Here is a 22,773-nt window from a genome sequence, read left to right on the forward strand (position 1 = left end):
CCCCTTTTTTATTAATAAAAAAAAAAACAGTTGTCGGCGATGTTAAAATGCTTGGGCTTCAGTTTATCGTAGGGAATGGTTGGGCATAAGATTGAAAATCTTAAGTTTTTAAGCTGTTGAATTTTGTAAAATCCTGTGATTTCAAGTTCTCCAAGAGTTCGGTGGAAAAATTAAGCATCTACATGTGGCGTACACCAATTGGACTCGAGTATATAATTGCACGTTACTAATGAAGTGTCTGCTACGTAAGGAATGTTTTTAGTTTTGTGTGAGTTATTGGTGTGTGAATCACACAGATTTGTCACCTAGGCATATTTGCCTACAAAATATGCCTATGTGCAAGTCTGTGTGATTCACAAACCAATAATTCACACTAAACTGGAAAACATTCCTTATATTTACATTTTACCTGTTTGGAGGCAACCAAAATATACTCAATATTCGAATTTCTCGCTGTCCTATATTATTGCATTTTACTAACGTCGCTGCATTCTCATTTTGACGTCACGTTAACGCACGTTTCTCCGTGTATATTTCTTCGCGTGAGTATACACGAAAATGTTTTTCAAATCAATTTCACGGTAAGCTTACTAGAAAAACACAGCGAATGTAAATATTGTTCGTTGTATCTTAGTTAGGAGTAAAGAAAGATGTTTGATGGCACATTTACTGGAAACCACTGTGTTCCGTGGTCTCGTTGTAGGGATTGTATTAACTTTTGGAATCAAATATAGATATAGTAATTCAAATTTATTTTAGTTGTTTGGAATATTAAGATAATTCAAAACTGGTGTACGAGTTTGAAAAATGTCTTTCTTAGAAAGGAAACTATGAGTATATAGTGTTTTATCACTTGTCCCATAAAATCGTGGACAAAGCGTTTTTCTCGAAAAGTGATGGGCGCACTAAGCTGAAATTTTCAGTAAATGTTTATTCATCATATTTAACAGAATCGTAATGTTTTTTTAATATATATTCTAAAATTAAGATTTTATTCTGCTTGAATATGTTATTCAAGGTATTGTGCTACGGCGAACGGTAAAAATAGCAATAGCAAAGTTACATTAGAGAAGACATAAGAATTAATTCGTAATAAAAGTCTTCAATACATAAGATTAGGATGAAAGTTATCCTTATTCCATTCCTTATTCAATTCTGTCGTCTTTTTAAAAATGTCAAGGCATTTGGTTAATTTTTGGCAGTTTCCCGAGCATTTGAAATGGGAAAGTAATAAACACAATACACGAAAAATGGCGACTTTTTATGACGTTACGGCGCACCGGAGAGCAGTTCAGATAGATTAGGATGTTGTCATGACGCCTTAAGAGACTTTAAATGAATAGAATTAAATGCAAGTTCTTCGAAAATACATTTTATGTAACGAGCCTGACAAAAAGGGTATGGAGATAACTAACAGTATTCAATCTCAAAGACAATGAAACAATACAAAATGGGAGCAGAGCAAACACGGACCTCAGACACATCAGAGGTGGGATCAGGTGCCATGGAGGAGTGAGCAGCCCTTTCCTGACCGGCACACTTGTGATGTGCTTCTAACAAAGATATTGTTGTTACCTGCTTTGGTAGCAAGAACTAGTATGTAGTGATTATGTTATCAATCTAATTCTTTTTATTCACTTCTGGATTATTGAGAACAGAAGGATAGATGGTTTTTATTGACTAAGTACTCCTCAATCTGTTAATGTCCGATTTAACATACATCCCATCCATTTAATCCATTCTTGCAAAGTTTCAAGGTTTTTTTTTTATGTTTGGTCCCTTGCCTTGTATAATTTTCTGCATAATCCATAATATTTATGAAAATCTGACGCCAGTAAAAGGATTGTTAAAATCTTATAATTTAACCTTATAAAACAAGTAAGTGATTTAAGTTCCCAATTTTTTTAAATATATCTAAGTCAACAGTAATGGCATATCCACCAGATATGAACACAAAGGAGGATTACGTTCCAGATATTCGATATGCAGGCCCCGTAAATTTATCTTGTTATTAAAAATTTTGAAGAAAAAAGGTTGATTTATATTTGAGGGAAATACAAAGTGTCCTTTTCAACTTGAAATATTTTGGAAGGTAAGAGTGGACAGTTTAGTGCATGATATGAAGATAACGAACAATATTCAATGTGTTAGTCCATAAAACAATATAATATAGGAGCAGAGCAAACACGGACCCCAGAAACATCAGAGGTGGGATCAGGTGCCATGGAGGAGTGAGCATCCCTTACTGAATAATACTTTATAATAGTATAATAATGCAATGTACCAATGAAATATATAAATATTGTTCTTGAGCACACAGGTACGTTAAGGCATTCCAAAGAATATCACACTATAATCTGTGCATCCACTTCTCTGAACTATAAATGTATGATGTCATACTTGAGCCGTAATGATGGGGAGAGTGTCATAAACTTTGTATCTCATTTCAAACTGAATATAAGGTATCTTAAAACTTGTGTAAAATAATCTTGTCATTTTTTTAACAAAGACGTACATATTTGAATATTTAGATAACTTGTTTTATTCCTCTTGTTAAAAAGTCAGCGTGTATAAAATATAACGAAAATATAATGTGACACTTATCCTTTTTATACCTCGGATGAGAAGTAGAATTCATGATATGTGTATAAAAGAGTTTGGCGCAGGTGATTAACGAGGATTTATCCGAAATCTAAATGAATCTAAATGTGTGATGACTTTGTTTTTTAAAGATAACGATATTAAGTGAAAAACATACACATATTTGACGGTATCTTGAAGTAATTGTAAAATATTTTGTACCAGAGTAATAGTATGGACCTAATTTGCAACAATTTTTTTTGTTAATTTAGATTTCTCATAAAATATATACATGTACAATGTAGCACATTTTTAAAAAAAAATTTCCAAACATTTTTCTGGTGGTAAAAAATGACATTTTTCCGCATATAACCCCACCCCCAATATAATGTAAATAAAAATAATTATATCTTAGACAGTTTTTCCGGTATTCTCAGTACCTTAAGGTATTCTTTCACTAAAAGCAACATATCAAATGAAACTTAAAACATAACAGATATGTAGATGTTGCATACTCAGTAAATTTATACATAATTCGTATTAAGGGGGCCGACTGTGGTTTCTATTGCGCAATACTTCGTGCATCATAGTAAAATGAAGCGTATTTACTGTTTAAAAGCAACTTTTTTTCACTTAATTATTAAAACTGCAAAAAATTAAGAAATTAAGGATAAAAATTATTCTATTGTAATATTAAATAATTAATTTTTTAAAAAAAAATTTTAATCTCACAGGTAAATTGGCGACGTAATACTGGTAATGTGTTTTTGATATTTGATAACGCAACGCTTTTAAACATGGGGTAATAACAAATGTTATAAAAGGAAGTGTAATAAATACATTGTATATTTTCTTGAACTTAAAATTTGACAATCTCTCCGTCATATTTCAATTTTTTTGTACAAAACCTTTGTATGCGTCATATTTTGTAGTACTACATGTAAACAAGGAAATTTGTTATTTTTTTGGCATTTTTAGATGCCCCCTCTCGAATTAAGGCGATGGAATTTTGTGGTTCTTTCACATTATGTACAATATAGTGTTAATTATCATCTATTATAGTTAGGGCAAAAAGTCTAATGTAGTATTTGTATAATTTGCATTATAGTGCAAAAAATTAACACTTTCTCGTATAATCCTATAGTAAGGAAGGATATGGAAATAACGAACAGTATTCAATCTCAACGTCCATTAAACAAATATACAAAATAAGAGCAGAGCAAACACGGACCTCCGAAACATCAGAGGTGGGATCAGGTGCCATGGAGGAGTGTAAATGTACCTGTATATTGAGACGGTCCCTGAAAAATACCTGGGCGGTAGATTTTCCCAAAACTTTGCATGTACACTAAAGTAAATCTAAGTTATATATGGTATAAAAATGAATAGTTTTGCTATTGTAGTTTTCACACAATAAAACCCCAGTCGGCTCCCCTAAGTAAAATAAGTATGTAATGGTGGGAATAGTGAACCTTGAATTTTTGTACGAGTTATATCCCTCTCTTTTAATTAATAAAAAAAATCAATTATAGCGAGCACAGTGAGCGTCGCGAAATAGACTTACGTTTAAAAACCGGAGTCTGTACATACGTCAAGCAAGTTTCTCTGTGAAACATTCCCAGAATTCCTTTACTATCCATTGTCCTTTGCGCAAATAAATAATAACGAAAAGCATGAAATGCTCTCAGTTTGTAGAAATCTTTCAATTAAGCAAAAAAAAAAAAAATAATAATAACTATGTCATCTTTATCAACAAAAATTGCATTAGATCTATTTATATTTAGTGTCAACCAGACATTCGGCGGTCTACGTAAACAGCGCCTTGACATCATGTGACGTCATAGCTGTAGTCGAGATGTCTCGTGCGGCTTGATGTTTGAAGTGGCTGTTCAATTTTTTAAGTGTTTTGATGGTGCAACTGCGCTAGCCCCAACAGTCACACCGTAAAACATATATATATTTTAAAAAATTATACGATAGATTAATCGTTTGAAATTAGCATTCTATTTCTAGTGTTTAAATGTATCTTTCCACGACAGTATTTATAAATATTCTTAGTACATGAATTTTAATTTTAAAAAAATCCTGATTTCAATGCAATTTTTAGCAACTAATTATTGCTTAGTTAATTATATTTTTGAGGCTTTCGTGTGATAAATCCTTTTCCCCTTTTGAATACCTAACATCAATATCACAGTAATATATACGTTGTGTTGGAAAGGTTCGCCCTATTAAGGATAGAAAACTATAAATACCATTTGATCAAATTTGGAAATGTATATGTTTAAGTACTCACGGCATATAAGATTTTTCAACCATGAAACGCGATAGCTTAACTTAATGTTTCAATCAATAATAAAAGCAAAAGCAAATCATTTGTAGTAAAATTACGTATTTACTGATTTTAAAAATCTCCAATTTTCTAACAGATAATTCCATTGCAGCAACTGTTGAAAGTTGGGTTGTAATTCTTAGTTCCACAGCAACTTCTGCTTGTACCTTTGTCATTTATAACTCCGTTGCAGCAAACACTATATGCTGGGTTGTAATTCTTAGTTCCACAGCAACTTCTGCTTGAACCTTTGTCATTTATAACTCCGTTGCAGCAAGCACTATATGCTGGGTTGTAATTCTTAGTTCCACAGCAACTTCTGCTTGAACCTTTGTCATTTATAACTCCGTTGCAGCAAACACTATAAGCTCGGTTGTAATTTTTAGTTCCACAGCAACTTCTGCTTGAACCTTTGTCATTTATAACTCCGTTGCAGCAAACACTATAAGCTGGATTGTAATTCTTAATTCCACAGCAACTTCTGCTTGAACCTTTGTCATTTATAACTCCGTTGCAGCAAACACTATAAGCTGGATTGTAATTCTTAGTTCCACAGCAACTTCTGCTTGAACCTTTGTCATTTATAACTCCGTTGCAGCAAACACTATAAGCTGGATTGTAATTCTTAGTTTCACAGCAACTTCTGCGCGAACCTTTGCTATTTAACACTCCGTTGCAACAAATACTGAACGTTGGGTTGTATGTCAGAGTTCCACAGACAGCTGTTACGAAAAAAGTGTAATATAGCATTCGTTTATAATTATGACCACAAAGCTTGAAAGAAAAGCAGTGTTACACGCATGTAAGATTTCAAATTTTTCTATTCTTTTTTATTTTTCCATTTCCCATATTGAAAACCATACAGAATAACATAGATTTTGAACAGTGATATATGCTCATTTCAGAAGACAGATTTCATTTTATATAAAAAGTTTACAAAACGATTGATTCTTTATTTTGCTATATAAATGAGCAATATATACATTGAAAAAATATTCTACAAATAATTTAGTGATTCTTATCTTTGTTGTGAAGCTCAAAACACACCTTTTTTCGACTTTGATCACTAAACATTTGTATTAATATTTTTTATCATTTCACTGTTTGATAAATTGCATTCTGAAACCATGATATACAGAAGGATATGGAGATAGAGAACAATATTGAATATCAAAGTCCATTAAACAATACAAAATAGGAGCAGAGCAAACAGAGAACTCCGATACATTAGAGATGAAATTTGGTGCCATGGAGGACTGAACATCCCTTGCTGACCGGTCACACCTGCCGGGTGCTTCTTGTCGTGAGAGAAAGATTTCACTTAGTGTACAAAAAGTGGCCCCTGGTAAATTGCGCAAAAATAAAGTATAGAAAGTAGCCTAATGAGATTAATAAAGCAATTCTTTTAGGTCTTAATCACAACTTTGGAAATTTACAGGAGTTAAAAGTAAGTAAAAATAAAGAATGAGGCTGTGTGATGTAAGAGAAGTTAATTCAATTCATGAATCTTCATTGTTATTCAAAGTTATTCCGATCTTTAAATCTGGAATACATGGTGAGCGCATTCTTGCCCAAATTTCTCAATGCAAATTATTAAGATTTGAGTTAATTAGATAAAGTTAGAGGAGTCCGAAAAGGGTCCACGACACTATGCTTAAGTTGAAACATTCTTTTATAATCAATTTGTAACACCTTTGATTGAAATATATAAATATGTTTACATTTATCTTTTATCATATAAATCTTGGGAGTATTTTTTTTTATTTGTTTATTTTTAGTTTATTTTTATCTAAAATCGATTAAAGTGTTAAATATATTGAAGGTAAAAAGAAGCGCATACTAAACTTTCGAGTTAAATTACAACTATTATTTTCAATATGTTCTCCATTATTGTTATCAAAAATTTTCATTGAACTGTAATCAACAAGATGCCAATATCATGTGTCACTTTGACTAATAATTCCAAAGTTAATGAAATTTATATGTCGATATCCTCCCAATCAAAATAAAAATTCTCATAATCTCCCTTGAACATCTATAACAGCCTTGGTTTTCCTGTGCATTTTTCTTCCCCAGAGCACTTATCCTTCTCATATGATTATTATTCAAGTCTTCTGATTTAACTGTTTTAGAAAAAGGATTAAAATGCCATTATAAAAAAGTTGATTTTGCAATTTGAAATTACATGTACATTGCTTGAATTTTTAGTTTTGATGTTGAAACATAAAATATGGAAACTTTTTTATATACTGAAAGGAAAAAGAAATGCAGTGTAAGATAATTTTCGAAAACATTTTGACTGCATGACCGAAAATTACGAAAATTAGTCAGATGAGAAATTTAGTTACTATGCATCAAAATCAGTGTTCAGAATTACTCAACCATAAACTGTATGACGTAACGTAGGTAAAATGCTAAAAAGTCGAAAATACGTGCAATTTGATAATGGCCATTTGATTCCTCCCGAGGTATACACATTGTTTTTCAATATTTAGAGACGATATGAATTTTTGCAATCTTGGTACAGTTTACGGAAGTTCCGTGGGGTCTAGTTTTGGAATTGCCTATTTAATGAAAATGAAAAAAATGGGCCACTAAGCAGTTTCCTGTAAATTTCCCCCCGTAAACTTGATACCCGTTGTCAGAGAAGGCCTGGAATTGTTTTTAATCAACCATGACGATGTCTTTAGCGCTAAACAGACTCATGTTACGGGCGGTTTATTTGTCTAGCCATCTCTTAAATTGCCACATTTCTACAATAAATACCGCCATTTTTACAGTAGACTACGGTAATCATTACATTCACACTAGAAATGAAAGAAAAAGATTTCCGAATTTTTGTTTTTTCGAACCGGTCAACTTACTGTTGTGTTCCTCTCAAAAGCGCATGTGCGTGTCGTTTGACATTTTTTTTTGCGTGGTTACCCATGCCCAATATAGCCAGGAATTGAAAGATAAACACTCTGATAATTTTCATGAAAAGGAGAAATAAGACTCTGACAGATGCGCGGGAGAGACATTGAGGATTATGAGAGTTTTCGATTTTCACTTTTGGAGGGTAGCCTACTATGAGCTTCAATAACTCAAGAATTAATAGAAAAAATCAAATGGGATTTCGGTTATATATCTTTAAAAAAAATTGAAAAACAAATTAATTTAATTCATCTCAAAAGTTTACTCTGCGTTTCTGTATCCTTTCAGTAAATGAAATTTAGGTATTTTAACTTGTCTTAAATTTTAAATTAATCAAAAATATAATTAACTAAAGTTGAATAAAAGAAAGAAATAGTACTACGAAAAACAAAGGTACAAACCTCGTCCATGTGATGACTTTGCAATATGAAGGGAGAGAAGTGAAAGGAATATCAAATACAAAATCATTGTGAGGAATCCTTTGTCCTGAAGAATGAAGACTACAATAAAAAGAAAACATCCATGATTAAGCTCAGATCCTTTTCTCCGCCTTTTAAGTTTTTTTAACATGATCATCAACTAATCATTGTGCTTAATTTATTCTTAGATCATTAATTGCATCACAAGTTTTTAAGTCCAATCAATTTTGTTTTTACAAAACAAGGAATGGCCTGATTAACTTTACCTTAATTTCTATCCTGTTCCTTTTGATAGATTCCGAACCTGAGCAGTTTTCTATATAACGATATCAAATTAAATCCAACACAAACTGTTATATGCTCTTTATATTTTATCCACCTCCCAACCCTAAGTTATCTTCAGACTAAAATTTTCCGTCGGATTCCGGGAATTCAAATCAAAAAAGCTTATCGCCTGTAGAGACGACCTGCATGGAATGTGGGACTAGCAACTGATGGTAATTTTCACACAAATTATATGACAATTAGCAGATATTTGTTGACTGTTTGGCATATTTCAAAATAATAATTATGTTAGTATATCACAAGCCCACATTTTCTAAATTCAATTTGACTGAACATCCCGTTCGTTTTCTGAATTAAGATTATGATTTTAGTTCACACATACATATACACAAATTCAATTAATCTGTTAATGTTCAAGCAATGTACGGGCTGATCTTGTGTTCTAATAATTACTGAGTATATTTATGGCCGAGTTTATTGTATTTGTATTTGCTTATGTTTTCTTATTTAAAAACAATATTTGAAATCTTTATAATTTAATCTGAGTAAAAAGTGCTTTGGTTCAATGATTTTAATTTACTTAGATGTTGCAAGCTAAATTAAACACTCTTTACACTCTGAAGTGTCGACGGATATTTCTGCTATTTCCAGATCATGACAAGGAGAGCACGGCGGATGTGCCAGTTGGCAGGAGATGTTTGCTCCTCTTAGGCACCTGATCCTACCTCTGATGTTTCGTGGGTCCATGTTCTGGAGGTCTGTATTTGCTCTGCTTCTATTTTGTATTGTTTAATGGACGTTAAATCTTGATTACTGTTCTATATCTTCATATATTTCACCTTGTGATTAAAGCAAAAGGAATGTCATGAAGAGATAACCATCTAGAGTGAACATATCACATCAACAGCCTGGGCCTATGGTATATTTTGTTTAATGAAACATATTGAGATAACGATCAGTATTCACGATCAAACGTCCATGAAACAATAAAAGCCGTGTGCTCTTTGTCACGATCGGGAAATAACGGGAAAATTAATCCATCGTCAATTCAGTGTATAAATAATGGACTAACAAATTTTATGAAATTGTCAGTGAACATTTGACTTAATGATAAATTGTATTTTCTGAAAAGGGCATTGTATTGACCCTGTATTAAGTATTACTGTCGAATTGCCAATTAAAGCTGAAATTGGGCTTTCAAAATTTCTACAATAAATAATCATATACATGTATGTTATGACATTATAACATCTATAATTTAACTTATCCTGCATTTTCTCCTGCTAGTACTTTCTAATTTGAAACACATGGTGTAAAAGTTTCTTGCCCACTTATTAAACATAAAATAGTTATTTCAACATGGTTTTGTTTCGTCAATTTAAGATAAGATAATATTTATTTAAAGGCGGGTAAAAAAAAAGGTTCTGAGGATTTTTTTTTCTGACTATAAATGTATATCATGTTTTTCTTTTTCAAAACAGCTGTTGTCCTGCTAAGGTTTTAGAAAATCGATGACCGTTAGTTTTAAAATTAATTTTAAGTCCTAAATAGGGTTTTATTGCAGCATGTCCGTAACGGAAATATAAATTCCTCTGTTACAGCAATATTATGTTATGGGCATAGGATGAGGTTCATAGCAGATGTTGCATCTGTTTTAGTTCTTTTTACATTAAGGTTTATTGTTACTCTCATAAGAAAGATAACTATAAATTATCAATTTTTGTACTTTAGATTTTAAAGTTGAAATGTCTTTTTTTATTATACTTTGCCCGCAATATAAGATATAATTACCTGTAATATTCTTATAAAATGCATTTCCTTAAAGCAACATTTTAGAAAAGTAAACAGACTTCTGTTAAATGAACCTTAAAAAAATCAAAATGATATTTCTTGTATTTTTCAAAAAGGAGATAAAATCTTTTATTCGTTTTTTTTATAATACAGAAGGATTGTCTTAATTAATAATAATCATATAGTCTAACGCATGGCGCAGTGGTTAGAGCGTCTGCCATATAGTCGCGAAGTAAATTGTTGATCCTTACGTCGTGGATTCGAATCCTACTTTGGGATGTGAAGATCATTCCTTTGGATGAGACCGTATACACCGAGGTTCCATGTCGCAGTAGGTGTTGGCACGAAAAAGATTCCTCCCTGCTCAATTGCCCTAAGGGCCGATTATAGGAGAAAATTGAAGCTCTCCACCAGGAAGTGGTGGCGTCTCAATATGAGTGAAACATTCTCTAGAGGGACGTTAAACAATATACAATCAATTGATCCAAATAATCAAATAACGGATTTTAAACTTAATAACAGAAGCTGCAAGAGCTACAACGAAGACATGTGACTTCTGACATTTTTTTTAAAAATTAAGGTAGAGTCGATGTTTCTGAATTGCTGTTGTTAAAAAAATATGCCCTCTTGTAAAAAAAGTTTATTGGTTCGTGTACCTTTGTTCAACCTTTGCCTTGAAAGTTTGGTTTTTTTAGTTATATGAAATATCTTAAAAATGGTTCGTTCCCCAAGTTTACTCAAGTTTCGAGCATAAAGTAAATCGTTTAATATCAAGAACTTAAAATGATGAATTTAAACGAGGATGCTGACAATTTGTTTTGTCTCATTTACTTTGTTTTAGAAATTATACATAAGTAGAGCATGCTCTTGCGTATCAATTCTACAGGGATACATAAACCCTATATGTAGGTGATGAAGGTATATTTCTGCATAAGTAAAGAAAGTTGACGATAGAAAAGTTCAAGTCATCACGTTTATCATAGAGCTTGGTTGTTAGATTACCATAAACGTCTTTTTCAAGTAAAATATCCAAATATGAAACAGATGTGTCTATCCCATTGCCTTGCGTAACTTTCTATAAAATCCGTACTGTTTAAAAATTTTGACGCCAGTTGAAGGATCGGGGTTCTGTATGATTAGGACCTTTTATAATAGGTGATCTAAGGTCCTCATTATCATTTTTTTAAATTTATTAATTAATCAGTATTTAGGTCACCTGTAGTAACATGTCCAGCGTTACTATAGTAATAGGGTAAAGGAAAACATGAACACGTAAACATATATCATCGTAATGTATTTAAAAAATGCATCATGGTTTCTAATCTGGTTTCTAATTTTCTTTAGAAAATAAGAATGGTAAAGATTTTGTATATTGGCTATCAGCAATTTAAATTATTTCTGATAGGTTTATCAAAAGAATCGCCATCATATGGTTTCTTACACAAACGCCTGGTAAGGCACCTCAATTTTTTGTGAGTAAACATATTAAAGAAGCAGTACTTCAATGACAAAATCTAAGAAATAATTTTACATTATTTTTGACATCTATCCTTAAGACCTTTTAAAATAAGTGATCTACGGTTCTCATATTTATATATTTACGTCACCAGTTATAACATGTCCAGCAAGACTATAGTTGTAGGGTAAAAAGACATGAACACGATGGGGGATTATGTTTCATATATTCGATATCCAGGCGCTGTAAATAATACGATTGAAAGCAATATGATATTCATATTCGCAGGAAATACAAAGTGTAATCTTTAACTTGAAATATGTTGGAATACAAGACTGGACCCTTTTGTGATTAATAATATTACTTACATCAACGGCGTCAATTGTTTTGTTAGCTTATTGAAGTTTAAGAAAAAGACGAATTCTTTAGTTGCATTTTTTTTTAGTAAAACTTGAGAGGGGGGGGGGGGGTTGGTAATCCTATGATTTGCAATATCCATAATTACGGATTTGAGCCTATTTTCTTGAGTCTAGTAATCGAAGAAAAAGGTCTTTCCTAATCCATTTTTCAAGAATTTTTTTTTAAAAGTTTACAAGGAACAGAGAAATGATACAGATATGACAAAGACTTAATCTATTTCTATCTCTGCTTTTATTATAATATGCAAACAAGTTTCTGAAGCTAAAATTTGCACGGCTGTAGATCAAGTCAAACATACACAGCAATTGTGAATCTGACACATCTGTTTCGTATTTGTATATATAATTAGAAGAGACATTACTGGTAATTTTGCAACAAAACTTTATGATAAACATAATGACTTAAAATTTTCAATCGTCAACTAACTTTACTAATGCAGCAATATACACTTATCACCTACATACGGGGTTTATGTCTCACGGGATGCTCACTCCTCTAAGGATCCTGTTCCAACTTTTGATGCATGTTTTAAAGGTTTGTGATTGCTCTGCTCCAAAATTTGTATTTCTGTTATGAATTTTGAGCTTGAGTACTGTTAGTCCTCTTAATACATTTCATTACAAGAATCTGACAAGAAAATGTGAGGAATTTTATTTTTAGAAAGCTACTTTCTAACAGATAATGTTATTGCAGCACCTGTGAAAACCAGGGTTGTATGCTGAAATTCCACAGCAACTTGTGCCACTGCTTATGTTATTTACAACTCCGTTGCAGCAACTGGCGAAACCGCGATTGAATGCTGTAGTTCCACAGCAACTTGTGCTACTGCTTATGCTATTTACAACTCCGTTGCAGCAAATAGCGAAACCGCGGTAGAATGCTGAAGTTCCACAGCAACTTGTTCCACTGCTTATGCTATTTACAACTCCATCACAACAAATACCAAAACCAGGATTGTATGTTGTAGTTCTACAAACAGCATCTAGAAAAGTGAGTAATAATTGATACTAACCTAAATTTAATTATCGATAAACCACCAATTTTGTAATTTTGAAATGATGACAGTAAAGCAAATTTGCCGATGAATTGTATTTTTTATCTTTTTGAAAGCAAGAGATAGAGTTACGGTTCTTTTCTGACTAATACATGTATAATACAATATTTCTAAATTAAAAATAAAGACTTCAAGCTTGTTGAATTTAAAAAAAAGCATCCAATTATGAAAAAAAAAATAAACACATGTATGTAAATGTATGCAAATCTGCACGTCCGATATTCACAAAAAAGAAAGAAAGGTGGGTTGATTGCCGTGAGACACAATGACCTTGTTAGCAAATATAATTTATCATTGAGTGGGATGTTGACTGACGTTTTCCATACTTATTATTAATCCATTATTTATAAACTGAATTAACGACACATTTTTTTCGTGCTTTCCCGATCATGACAGGAGCACACGGCGGATGTGACCGGTCAGCAGGGGATGTTCACTCCTCCATGGCACCTGATCCCACCTCTGACGTTTTAGGGTGCGTGTTTGCTCTTCTCCTATTTTGTATTGTTTTATGGAATTTGAGATTGAATACTGTTCATTTTCTCCATATTCTTTATACTGCCGATCGTATGTAAAATGAATTCTTGTATATATATATTCATTGTTTATGGCATCATTTTTAATAAAACTTTTATAATTAATGCTCGTTTCTCGTTTGAAGTCATCAGTTCATAGGTTCTAAGGTCGATACAATGACCTAACCAGCAAATTATATTTATCATTTTATCCTATATTTATCATTATATCAATAGCTGACTGACTTTTTTCCATAATGATTGTGAGGCCATTATTTACAAACTGAGTTCTTATCGTGTATAGTAATAAAAAATCCTTAGTGACTTTAATTTATACCATGAATATGACAATGGAATAACATGGAGTGTGGCTCAGTGACATGTTTTGTTTACTTTTCTATTTCATTTGATTCCATCCCTTATTTTCTGCAAATCGTTTTTGCCCTTCTCATAATTTATTCTCCTAATTTGATTCGAAAATTGCATATTTCCTTGTTTTTCTTTCTTTCTTTTTTTTTTCATTTCAAGTATATAGTTTTTGCTTGTATTTTGTAAAATGTAATATAAGCGAAAAATGAAAAATTTAACAAACCTTGTCCATAATAAAATGAATCAGCAGCCGGCAGGAAAAGAAATGCCCCAAATGAAAGGACTGTCACACACAAACTCATTTTAAAGGAATCTTTTCTTTTCTGGTGTGGGTAGGTTGAAAAGAATAGGGAAAAAACTAGAAACATACCATTTTGAATATTAACGTTTTATTTGAAATAAAGTACTTATTGATTATCTATCGTTTTATCATGGTCATGAAAAAAAGGTGAAGATTAGCAAGTCATGAATTTACTTCACTATCCCATTAAATCCCGAGATCACCTACCTTTCTCAATATGCTACCTTCAAAAAATATATATCAAAACCAGATCAGCTTTTACATAACGAAAGCAAATGAAATCAAGTGCAAGATACTCGAATCCTGTTTGAATAAATGAATTTTCAATATGATATTTTGTTGTCCTGTGACCGTTCAGATGAATAGCCTCTCAAATATATTGCATAATTGGTGTTCAGTTTTTTCCCGATTACTCATCTCTCTTTTTCTCGCTGCAGCTCTGCACACAATGTATTCTGGTTTTTTCCTATCTTGATCTTTGCTTTTATTTTCAAAAATCAAATTCAATAAAATCTAGTTTCAATATCATCCTAATAGTTTTTTGTTTAATATATGACTGTTTAAAATAGATATATTAAAACATTCAGCCCCCCTTTCACTCAAACATACAGTTCAAAAGTAAGCATAATTACAGAATAACTACCGTGGTCATCGAACGATAATTGGCTAATGTGATATGGACTTTATGGATAAAAGTTTCATAGAATGAAAAAAATAAATACAAGACTTTAGAAATGCAGTGAATAAAAATCTCATTCAGTAAAAACAAAAAGATATCCAATATTGAAGTCATCTGTTTCATACAATGACTTCGTCGTAAATACATCTGTATTTCATATAATGACCTCCGTCAGCATATAGTTTATCATACATTTCAACATAAAGTTTAATACTGAGTGGTGGTTTTCATAATAATGAAACATATGAGGGATAAAGAGATAACGAACAGTATGAACATCAAAGTCCACTACACTATACAACATAAAAGCAAAGCAAACATGAACCTCTTAAACATCAGAGATGGGATCATGTGCCATGGTGTAGTGAGCATTCCCTGCTGACCGGTCACACCCGCCGTTTGTTCCTTGTTATGATCTGGAAATAACGGAAAAAATCCGTCGTCAATTCATTTTATAAATACTGGACTAACAATTAGTATGAAAAAAATCAGTCAGCATTTATCTCAATGAGAAATTGTATTTGCTAACAAAATAATTTAATCGACCAAAGAACTTACAAAATGATGATTTTAAATTAGACCGCTGATATTCTTGTTTCATCAAGTTGTTTGTCAGTTATTCACATCGTTTTAAAAATTGTTCATACGCAGCGCATGCTCTTGCGTATCGAATCAACTGAGATATAAAAACTACATATGCAGGTGATGAAGGTATATTGATGCATAAGTAAGGGAAGTTGACGATAGAAAAGTTAAAGGCATCACGTTTATCATAAAGTTTGTTGTTAGATTACCATTAACGCCTCTGATGTTTCGGAGGTCTGTGTTTGCTCTGCTCCTGTTTTGTATTGTTTGATGGACTTTGAGATTGAATACTGTTCGTTATCTCCATATCCTTATTTTAAGTAAAATATCCAATTATGAAACAGATGTTTCAGACTCTGTGGTATTTTTTTTTTATCTCAAGCTCACCAGGATTTATCGTATCGAATTAGGAACGGACTTTACAAATGTAAATTGACAATACGTCGTCGATATATCTAAATGTCTAGTTGAAGGCCACAACAAGCGTTTTCTTCTTTTCATGAATAAGATTATGCACAAATTTTGCTTCATCTGAATACAAAAAAAGATAACAGACAGTATTCAAGATAAAAAAAAATACAAAATAGGAGCAAAGCAAACAGAGACCTTCAAATCATTAGAGATGGGACACTAATTGTTAAATCATTACATGTTTATGCACTCTAAATTGGATTTTCCCGTTATTTCCTGATCATGACAAAGGACACATGACTGGCGGGTTTCACCTGTCGGCAGGGGATGCTCACTCATCCTAGCACCTGATCCCCCCTCTGACGTTTTGGAACTCCATTTTTACTTTGCACAAGTTTAGCCTTACTTTATGAAATTTTATGGAATTTAGAGATTGAATTCTATTCTTCATCTCATTATATTATATTAAAATATTCAATTTTATTAGGAATAAAAATAATGTTTCGCACACCAGCATAACCTCCCAGCACTTTTTAAGATATACATGATATAAGCAAGCTATATTCCATATTGCATTTCAGAGTAGCGTATACCCTTAACCTTTCTAGGTAAATTATGTTTCTTTCAAGGTATATTATTATTTAAACGATTTTCTTTACATTCGCTGTCACTGTGCAGTCTCCTTGCTACTATATATTTATATTACATAAGTTTTTTTTCATATAAAGTGAATACAGATCTATTGCATTCAAAACACCATAACACAGACAGGGTGGCAAGAGGTTTGAGCATGCGTTTTAGTTTGAAGTAATAATCGCTGAGCGCTGAGAAAGCGCAACGTCACAAAGGAAAACAAAAACATCACGCTTAAACTGACCAGAAGCGGTCACGTTGGCTGATCTATTCGCTTACACGAAGGATAATTAATAGGTTTTTAAATAGAAATCTCATTTTAAAATAAATGTAAATATAAGCAATGAATCATTATATTTTGAAAAAAAAATGATCATGCATATAATTGCTCTATGTAAATTATTTCCTTTTCCTTAAATTATTGAATAAGATTGATTGATTGATTGTATACTGTTTAACGTCCTTCTCCAGAATATTTCACTGATATGGAGACGTCATTATTGCCGGTGAAGGGCTGCTCGGCACTTACATCCTTTGAGCAGGGAGAAAACTTTATCATACCACACCTGCTGTGCCACGGGGCCTCGGTTTATACGGTCTCATCCGAAGGACCGCCCCATTTAGTCGCCTTTTATGACAAGCAAGGGGATACTGAGGACCTATTCTCACCCGGATTCCCACGGGGCTATTGAATTTGAAAATAAGCGGTGCTTGCAAATTTATAAAAGCATTTTTTAAAATCATTTTATTCAGTAAGTCTACTTCTATTGTTTACTTGCACAACGTCATATCATGGCTTGTGACGTCATTTGTGACCATAATATTTTTTCTTTACTTGGAATAAATCTTATCAATTGTGTTTTTTTTTACAAGATTTAAAAACATATTTGATGTAAATATTGATTTCAAAATATTATAGCAACACAATTTTGTAAAATGATTTTCATCATTCAATGTTCTGTGTGTTTAATTCTGATGTTTAATTCTTTGTGTTTAATTCTATGGCTACCCATAACGTGGACTTCTAGTATGAACTTGGGCCCTTCTTAACATAGCCGAGATCTAAATACCTCAATGGCACCTGATCTCACATCTGTTTGAAACAGTCCATGTTTGCTCTGCTTATTATCTAATATGCCAAAGAAAATATTTTCCATTTAATTGAAATAAACTTTAGAATAAATTAAACACAAATACATAAAAGTTTAATGGTAAAAAAAATCCCCCGCGGTGAATCGTCTAGATTTTTTACTAACAACTGCCCAGTCGAACTTCTCCATTGCAACACGAGTAATAAGTTGGATCGTATGGTTTAGATCCACAACATTTTTGGCCTTTGCCCAAGTAGACTTCTCCATAGCAACACGAGTAATAGTTAGGGTCGTATGGTTTTGTTCCACAACATTTTTGGCCCTTGCCCAAGTAGACTTCTCCATAGCAACACGAGTAATAGTTAGGGTCGTATGGTTTAGTTCCACAACATTTTTGGCCTTTGCCCAAATAGACTTCTCCATAGCAACACGAGTAATAGTTAGGGTCGTATGGTTTAGTTCCACAACATTTTTGGCCCTTGCCCAAGTAGACTTCTCCATAGCAACACGAGTAATAGTTAGGGTCGTATGGTTTTGTTCCACAAATTTCTATAGAAATAAATTAAAATCTTACATATTCATTGAAATACATGAAAAAATTAATTTTAAACGTACATGTAGTTTACCTTCATAATACTCTAAAAACAAAGATATATTGCTTGTTCCATCAATTGCTAAATGCTAAACGAAGACTTTATCTTGACTTCTAACAAAAATGAAAAAAAAAACTCGTACTTAAGTACAGTCTAATCTTGAAGTCGTGTGAATCTGTTATGGATCATTAAACACTATACAACTTCTGGGAACTATAAAATCACCAAATTTTCAAAAGTCGATCGTTCAAAAACTTAGGATGAATTCACCATGCATCAGACACCCTTGTATGACACACATGGAGGTTATTTACAGTATTCAAGATCAAAAGTTTATAAAACAATACAAAAATGCATTTCGTATGCATGAAAATTCATATAGATATTTGGAAGACCTGGTCTCCAAAAACATAAAAAAAAATATTGCCAATCAGAAAAGCAAGCATCCTTTGATGCATAAAATCATAGCGTTTTCACTATAGACGGCAATTATCACAGTGTAATTAATATAATATTATAAATTTGGGAGACAATTTTATAATAGCCCCGTGGGGATCCGGGTTTGAATAGGTCCTCAGTACCCCCTTGCTTGTCGTAAAAGGCGACTAAATTGGGCGGATGAGACCGTATAAGCTGAGGCCCTGTGTCACACCAGGTGTGGCACGATAAAGATCCCTCCCATCTCAAAGGCTGTTAGTGCCGAGCAAAGGCCTAAATTTGCAGCCCTTCACCGGCAATGGTGACGTCTCCATATTAGTGAAATATTCTGGAGAGGGACGTTAAACAGTATAAAATCAATCAATCAATCAATTCTATAATATTTATTGAAATATATAAAAATCTCGTTTAAAGTCATCCCAATAGCAAAAGAGATTTTTGTGCATGGCTTGGTAAGCTTCTCACTGTTTTATTAAATGTTCAGAACACTCCAATTACAGAACAGATTTTCTAGAATTAATTTCGACCCAACGGAACCTCTTGTATTAATGTTGCATGAAATAATCAACTGCATATCGTGCTTTGTGTCCCAGTTCTCTCGACAGGCAAGAGTTTCTTCTGTGTATGAAAAATTTCAAAGGAGGCCATCCATTAAAAAAAATTTAATTACAAAAACAAAGTTTTATCAGGATCAGAAGTGGATATGAAATCTTATGATAAATTCATCCTGGTTTTCGTTAATTGCAGGTTTTGAACAAAATATATTCAAATCTATCTAGAATATACTGAACATTAATCAGGATTAAAATCCTAATGAAAGAAAACCCCACAAAAGTGAATATATACAATTCCGCGAGAAAAATTTCTGAAATAATAAAGTCACATTAAGTTAGAACAAGTAATACATTACCAATCAATGACGAATCCCTTTAAAGAAATCCAAAATAAATTTACTTGAATTGAATAAAAATTACCTTTCACTGATTCATATCACAAAAAGCGAAAATTTCCTTAATGCATATAATTGCCTCATTCAATTATAATTGTGAAATGTGCTACGAAGCAACGAATCCTTCAAGTCTATAATCACAAAGAAAAAAAGTCGTTAACATACCTGATCTTGCGATTGGAAGAAATGTGATGAGTACCAAAGTCCAAATCATCGTTCTGGTTATTTGTCCTGTGAAGTAGCTGGTTATAAAAGATAGATTATTTACATTTGTTCAAATACTTACCAAATACAATAGGATCTTTATGTATATGAAAACGACAACTAAAATTAAAAAGTGTACCTTAAATCAAAACTCGTCTCTTTTATCTATTAAAAAAATGAAATCTTTCAAAGTCAACTTCTCACAAATTAAAATAAGTTAAAATGTTTGCAACCTTAGCCTTGGCTTGACATCTATCGCAGTGAAAGCCAGATCAGCTTTTATATAATGGTTTTAAATATGATTCAGCCTAACCTTACCCTAACCCTAACCTACATCCTGTTTCAATAAATAAATCAAAGTCAGTATCTTATTTTTGCTATTTCAGAGGATTGTGAAATATATATTTTCAAGTCCGTAAGTCATATAATTTTACATGATTTCAATCAGGTTTTTCGGTTATTACATGTATAAGTTTGATTTCTTTTTTGTGTTTACTCTATTAAAGCATGAATCAGATTTACATTTACATTTATGTGTTTGATTTTTGTTTTCGTTGTAAAACAAATCAATTATACATCTTGTTTATGTTAGTGGGAAATATTTCCTCTTTTTCATCCTGCCTCTCCTATTTTTCATCAAACTTAATAGGTCGTGTTGCTATAATTACTAAACGCATAAATAATACATTCAGTTTAGTTTCCATTGCTAAATTTTTTTTATCAAAATCCCTAAAATTTAAGTAAAGTCAAATTTATATCAGCAATTTGATTTAATATAACTGCAAATTTTTTTGTTCTCATTCCAAGTTTTATTATAATAGGATTTCTGAAAAAAAGTTGAATAAAATTGACCATTTGAAGAAAAGAGAACCTTTTAAACAACCTAGAATGTTAACTTTTTTCATATTATACAAATTGAAAATTGTACCACTTACAAACAAAATTGTTTCAAAAATATTATAATTCAATTCAGACATTTATATCTTTGTATCATACGTCCTTCCTCCTGTTTTAGATAATTCAATCAATAATGTGTTTTTTTTTCAAATTGTACTGAAGAAATTTTATTCAGTGTACTTTGCTTTGCACTGCTAATTTTGAGATAGATTTTATATTCTTTGATGTAATTACAAACACACATCATTGTTATGCATAAAATCTCATTTTAAAATTCTGATTGTGTTTCGTGAGATAAAAAGGCAATTTGATAAAGTTAAATCTACTGCCTCTGCAAAATGATGTTCAACGGCACCAGTTTGTTGAAGATGAATGATTAGCTTGAGTACAATATGTATTAAAACATAATACGCGATTTGAATCAGGATGCATACAACAGCTGATGTACGTGACAATATCAATGAATCATTCAGAAAAAAACAATGGTAAAATATATGTTATCGTGAACTACTAATGCCTCTATATGTAAACAAGGCCAAGAGTTGCAGATAGGAGACGAGTACCCCAAAGCATAACAGACGGACGGACGGATGGACAGACCAATTACTATATAACGTCCCGCTATTCAAGCGGGGGTATGAAAAACCTAGTATCAACAATATTAAAACTATGGTAAGGACTTAAGATTTATTTTAAAATAGAAAAGCCCCAAGTTTAACCTTTCAAAAATCGTTTCAGTGGTAAAGGTTTGTAATTATTTGAAAAAAAATGAGTTCGGATATGTCTGTACACAAAATGAAGTTATGCACAAGAAATTTTACTTTTTTCTTCATAATTTCCTTTACTATTTGATACTTAAATGCAAGCAATGAAAAAACTGAAACAAACTTCCAGACCCAGGGTCATAAAATACTTACCCCTTAGCTAGCATACATCTTTTTTCATAGAGTATAAACGGCCTAGAAGTAACACTGTCCGAAATAAAAGTGCATCACTAAAGTGTTGATAATGTAATCTATTCGTTTGAAAGTATTTCTTTTGTCTTAGATTGTACATATTTTGCCAACTTGCAAAAGTACAAAATTCTAATTTTCTAATTTACCAAATGAACAGAGATTAAGTATATGAATTTTCTTGGGGAAAAAAAACTCAGTTTCAAAAGTCACCAGTATCCTAAAACACACTTTTTACACTAGATGAAGCATTTTTAAAATGATAAACTCTCGTTATCTTGCTGGCAATGAGCATGTAAATGAAGAGCAACTGTAAAGTGTACTTTTTGTTTGTATTCTTATACTGTTATATGTTTGTTTGTTTGTTTTGCTTCTCACTGTGTCGAATTTTTTTTTCACTCATATGAAGACGCCAAAACTTGCCGGTGGAATGATGCAAGTTTATACTAAAACTCGGCATTGATAGGTATTGCACAGTTAGTGATCTTTTTCGGGAAAACGCGAACAACAAACAAAGCCCATTCTCAAAACTCCATTTAAACAGCACAAATTATGAGCAGATAAAACAAAGACCTTTGAAAACAGCCAAGATCGGGTGTCATGAAGGCATAATCATGCCAATTAACAGGTCACACCACCCACCGGGATCTATTGTGTATTGTTTAATCATATATAAAGAATGATGATTTTAAAATAGAATTTAGTTTTTTTGTGACTTTCACAGACTTTTGCACATGAATGATAGAATTCATAATTGTTGATTTAATTTAAATTTTGATACAAACATAAACAACATAAACATTTCACTGCACAAAATAATTGTGTTCTAGCAGCTAAAAGAAAAATAAAGAATCTTAACATAAAACTACTTTAAATACAACAACAGAAAAAATTCTTTTAAAATA

The 22,773-nt window shown here is 32.0% G+C and overlaps 1 protein-coding gene across 11 annotated transcripts in view; it reads right to left on the reverse strand.

The window, feature by feature from the left end:
• Window positions 1-20,450, reverse strand: part of LOC134260099 (galaxin-like) — a 30,117-nt gene extending 9,667 nt beyond the window's left edge. The window contains exons 1-6 of one of the 11 annotated variants that reach the window (XM_062742678.1): window positions 20,337-20,371; window positions 19,980-20,056; window positions 14,358-14,457; window positions 12,893-13,178; window positions 8,227-8,325; window positions 4,955-5,634 (exon numbers count right to left, since the gene is read on the reverse strand). In XM_062742678.1, the coding sequence (XP_062598662.1) occupies window positions 5,571-5,634; window positions 8,227-8,325; window positions 12,893-13,178; window positions 14,358-14,436 (528 nt within the window). In that variant the 5' untranslated portion in view covers window positions 14,437-14,457; window positions 19,980-20,056; window positions 20,337-20,371 and the 3' untranslated portion in view covers window positions 4,955-5,570. Of the gene's footprint in view, window positions 1-4,954; window positions 5,635-8,226; window positions 8,326-12,892; window positions 13,179-14,357; window positions 14,458-14,642; window positions 15,383-17,885; window positions 18,384-19,979; window positions 20,057-20,157 lie in introns of those variants that run through there. The other 10 variants (XM_062742677.1, XM_062742676.1, XM_062742679.1 and 7 more) reach the window with 10 other exon arrangements.
• Window positions 20,451-22,773: the final 2,323 nt, after the last annotated feature.

Source organism: Saccostrea cucullata, unplaced genomic scaffold, assembly GCF_032062105.1.
Source record: "Saccostrea cucullata isolate Sc308-1 unplaced genomic scaffold, CSIRO_AGI_Scuc_v1 ctg1923, whole genome shotgun sequence".
In the NCBI taxonomy this organism is placed as follows: Eukaryota; Metazoa; Mollusca; class Bivalvia; order Ostreida; family Ostreidae; genus Saccostrea; species Saccostrea cuccullata.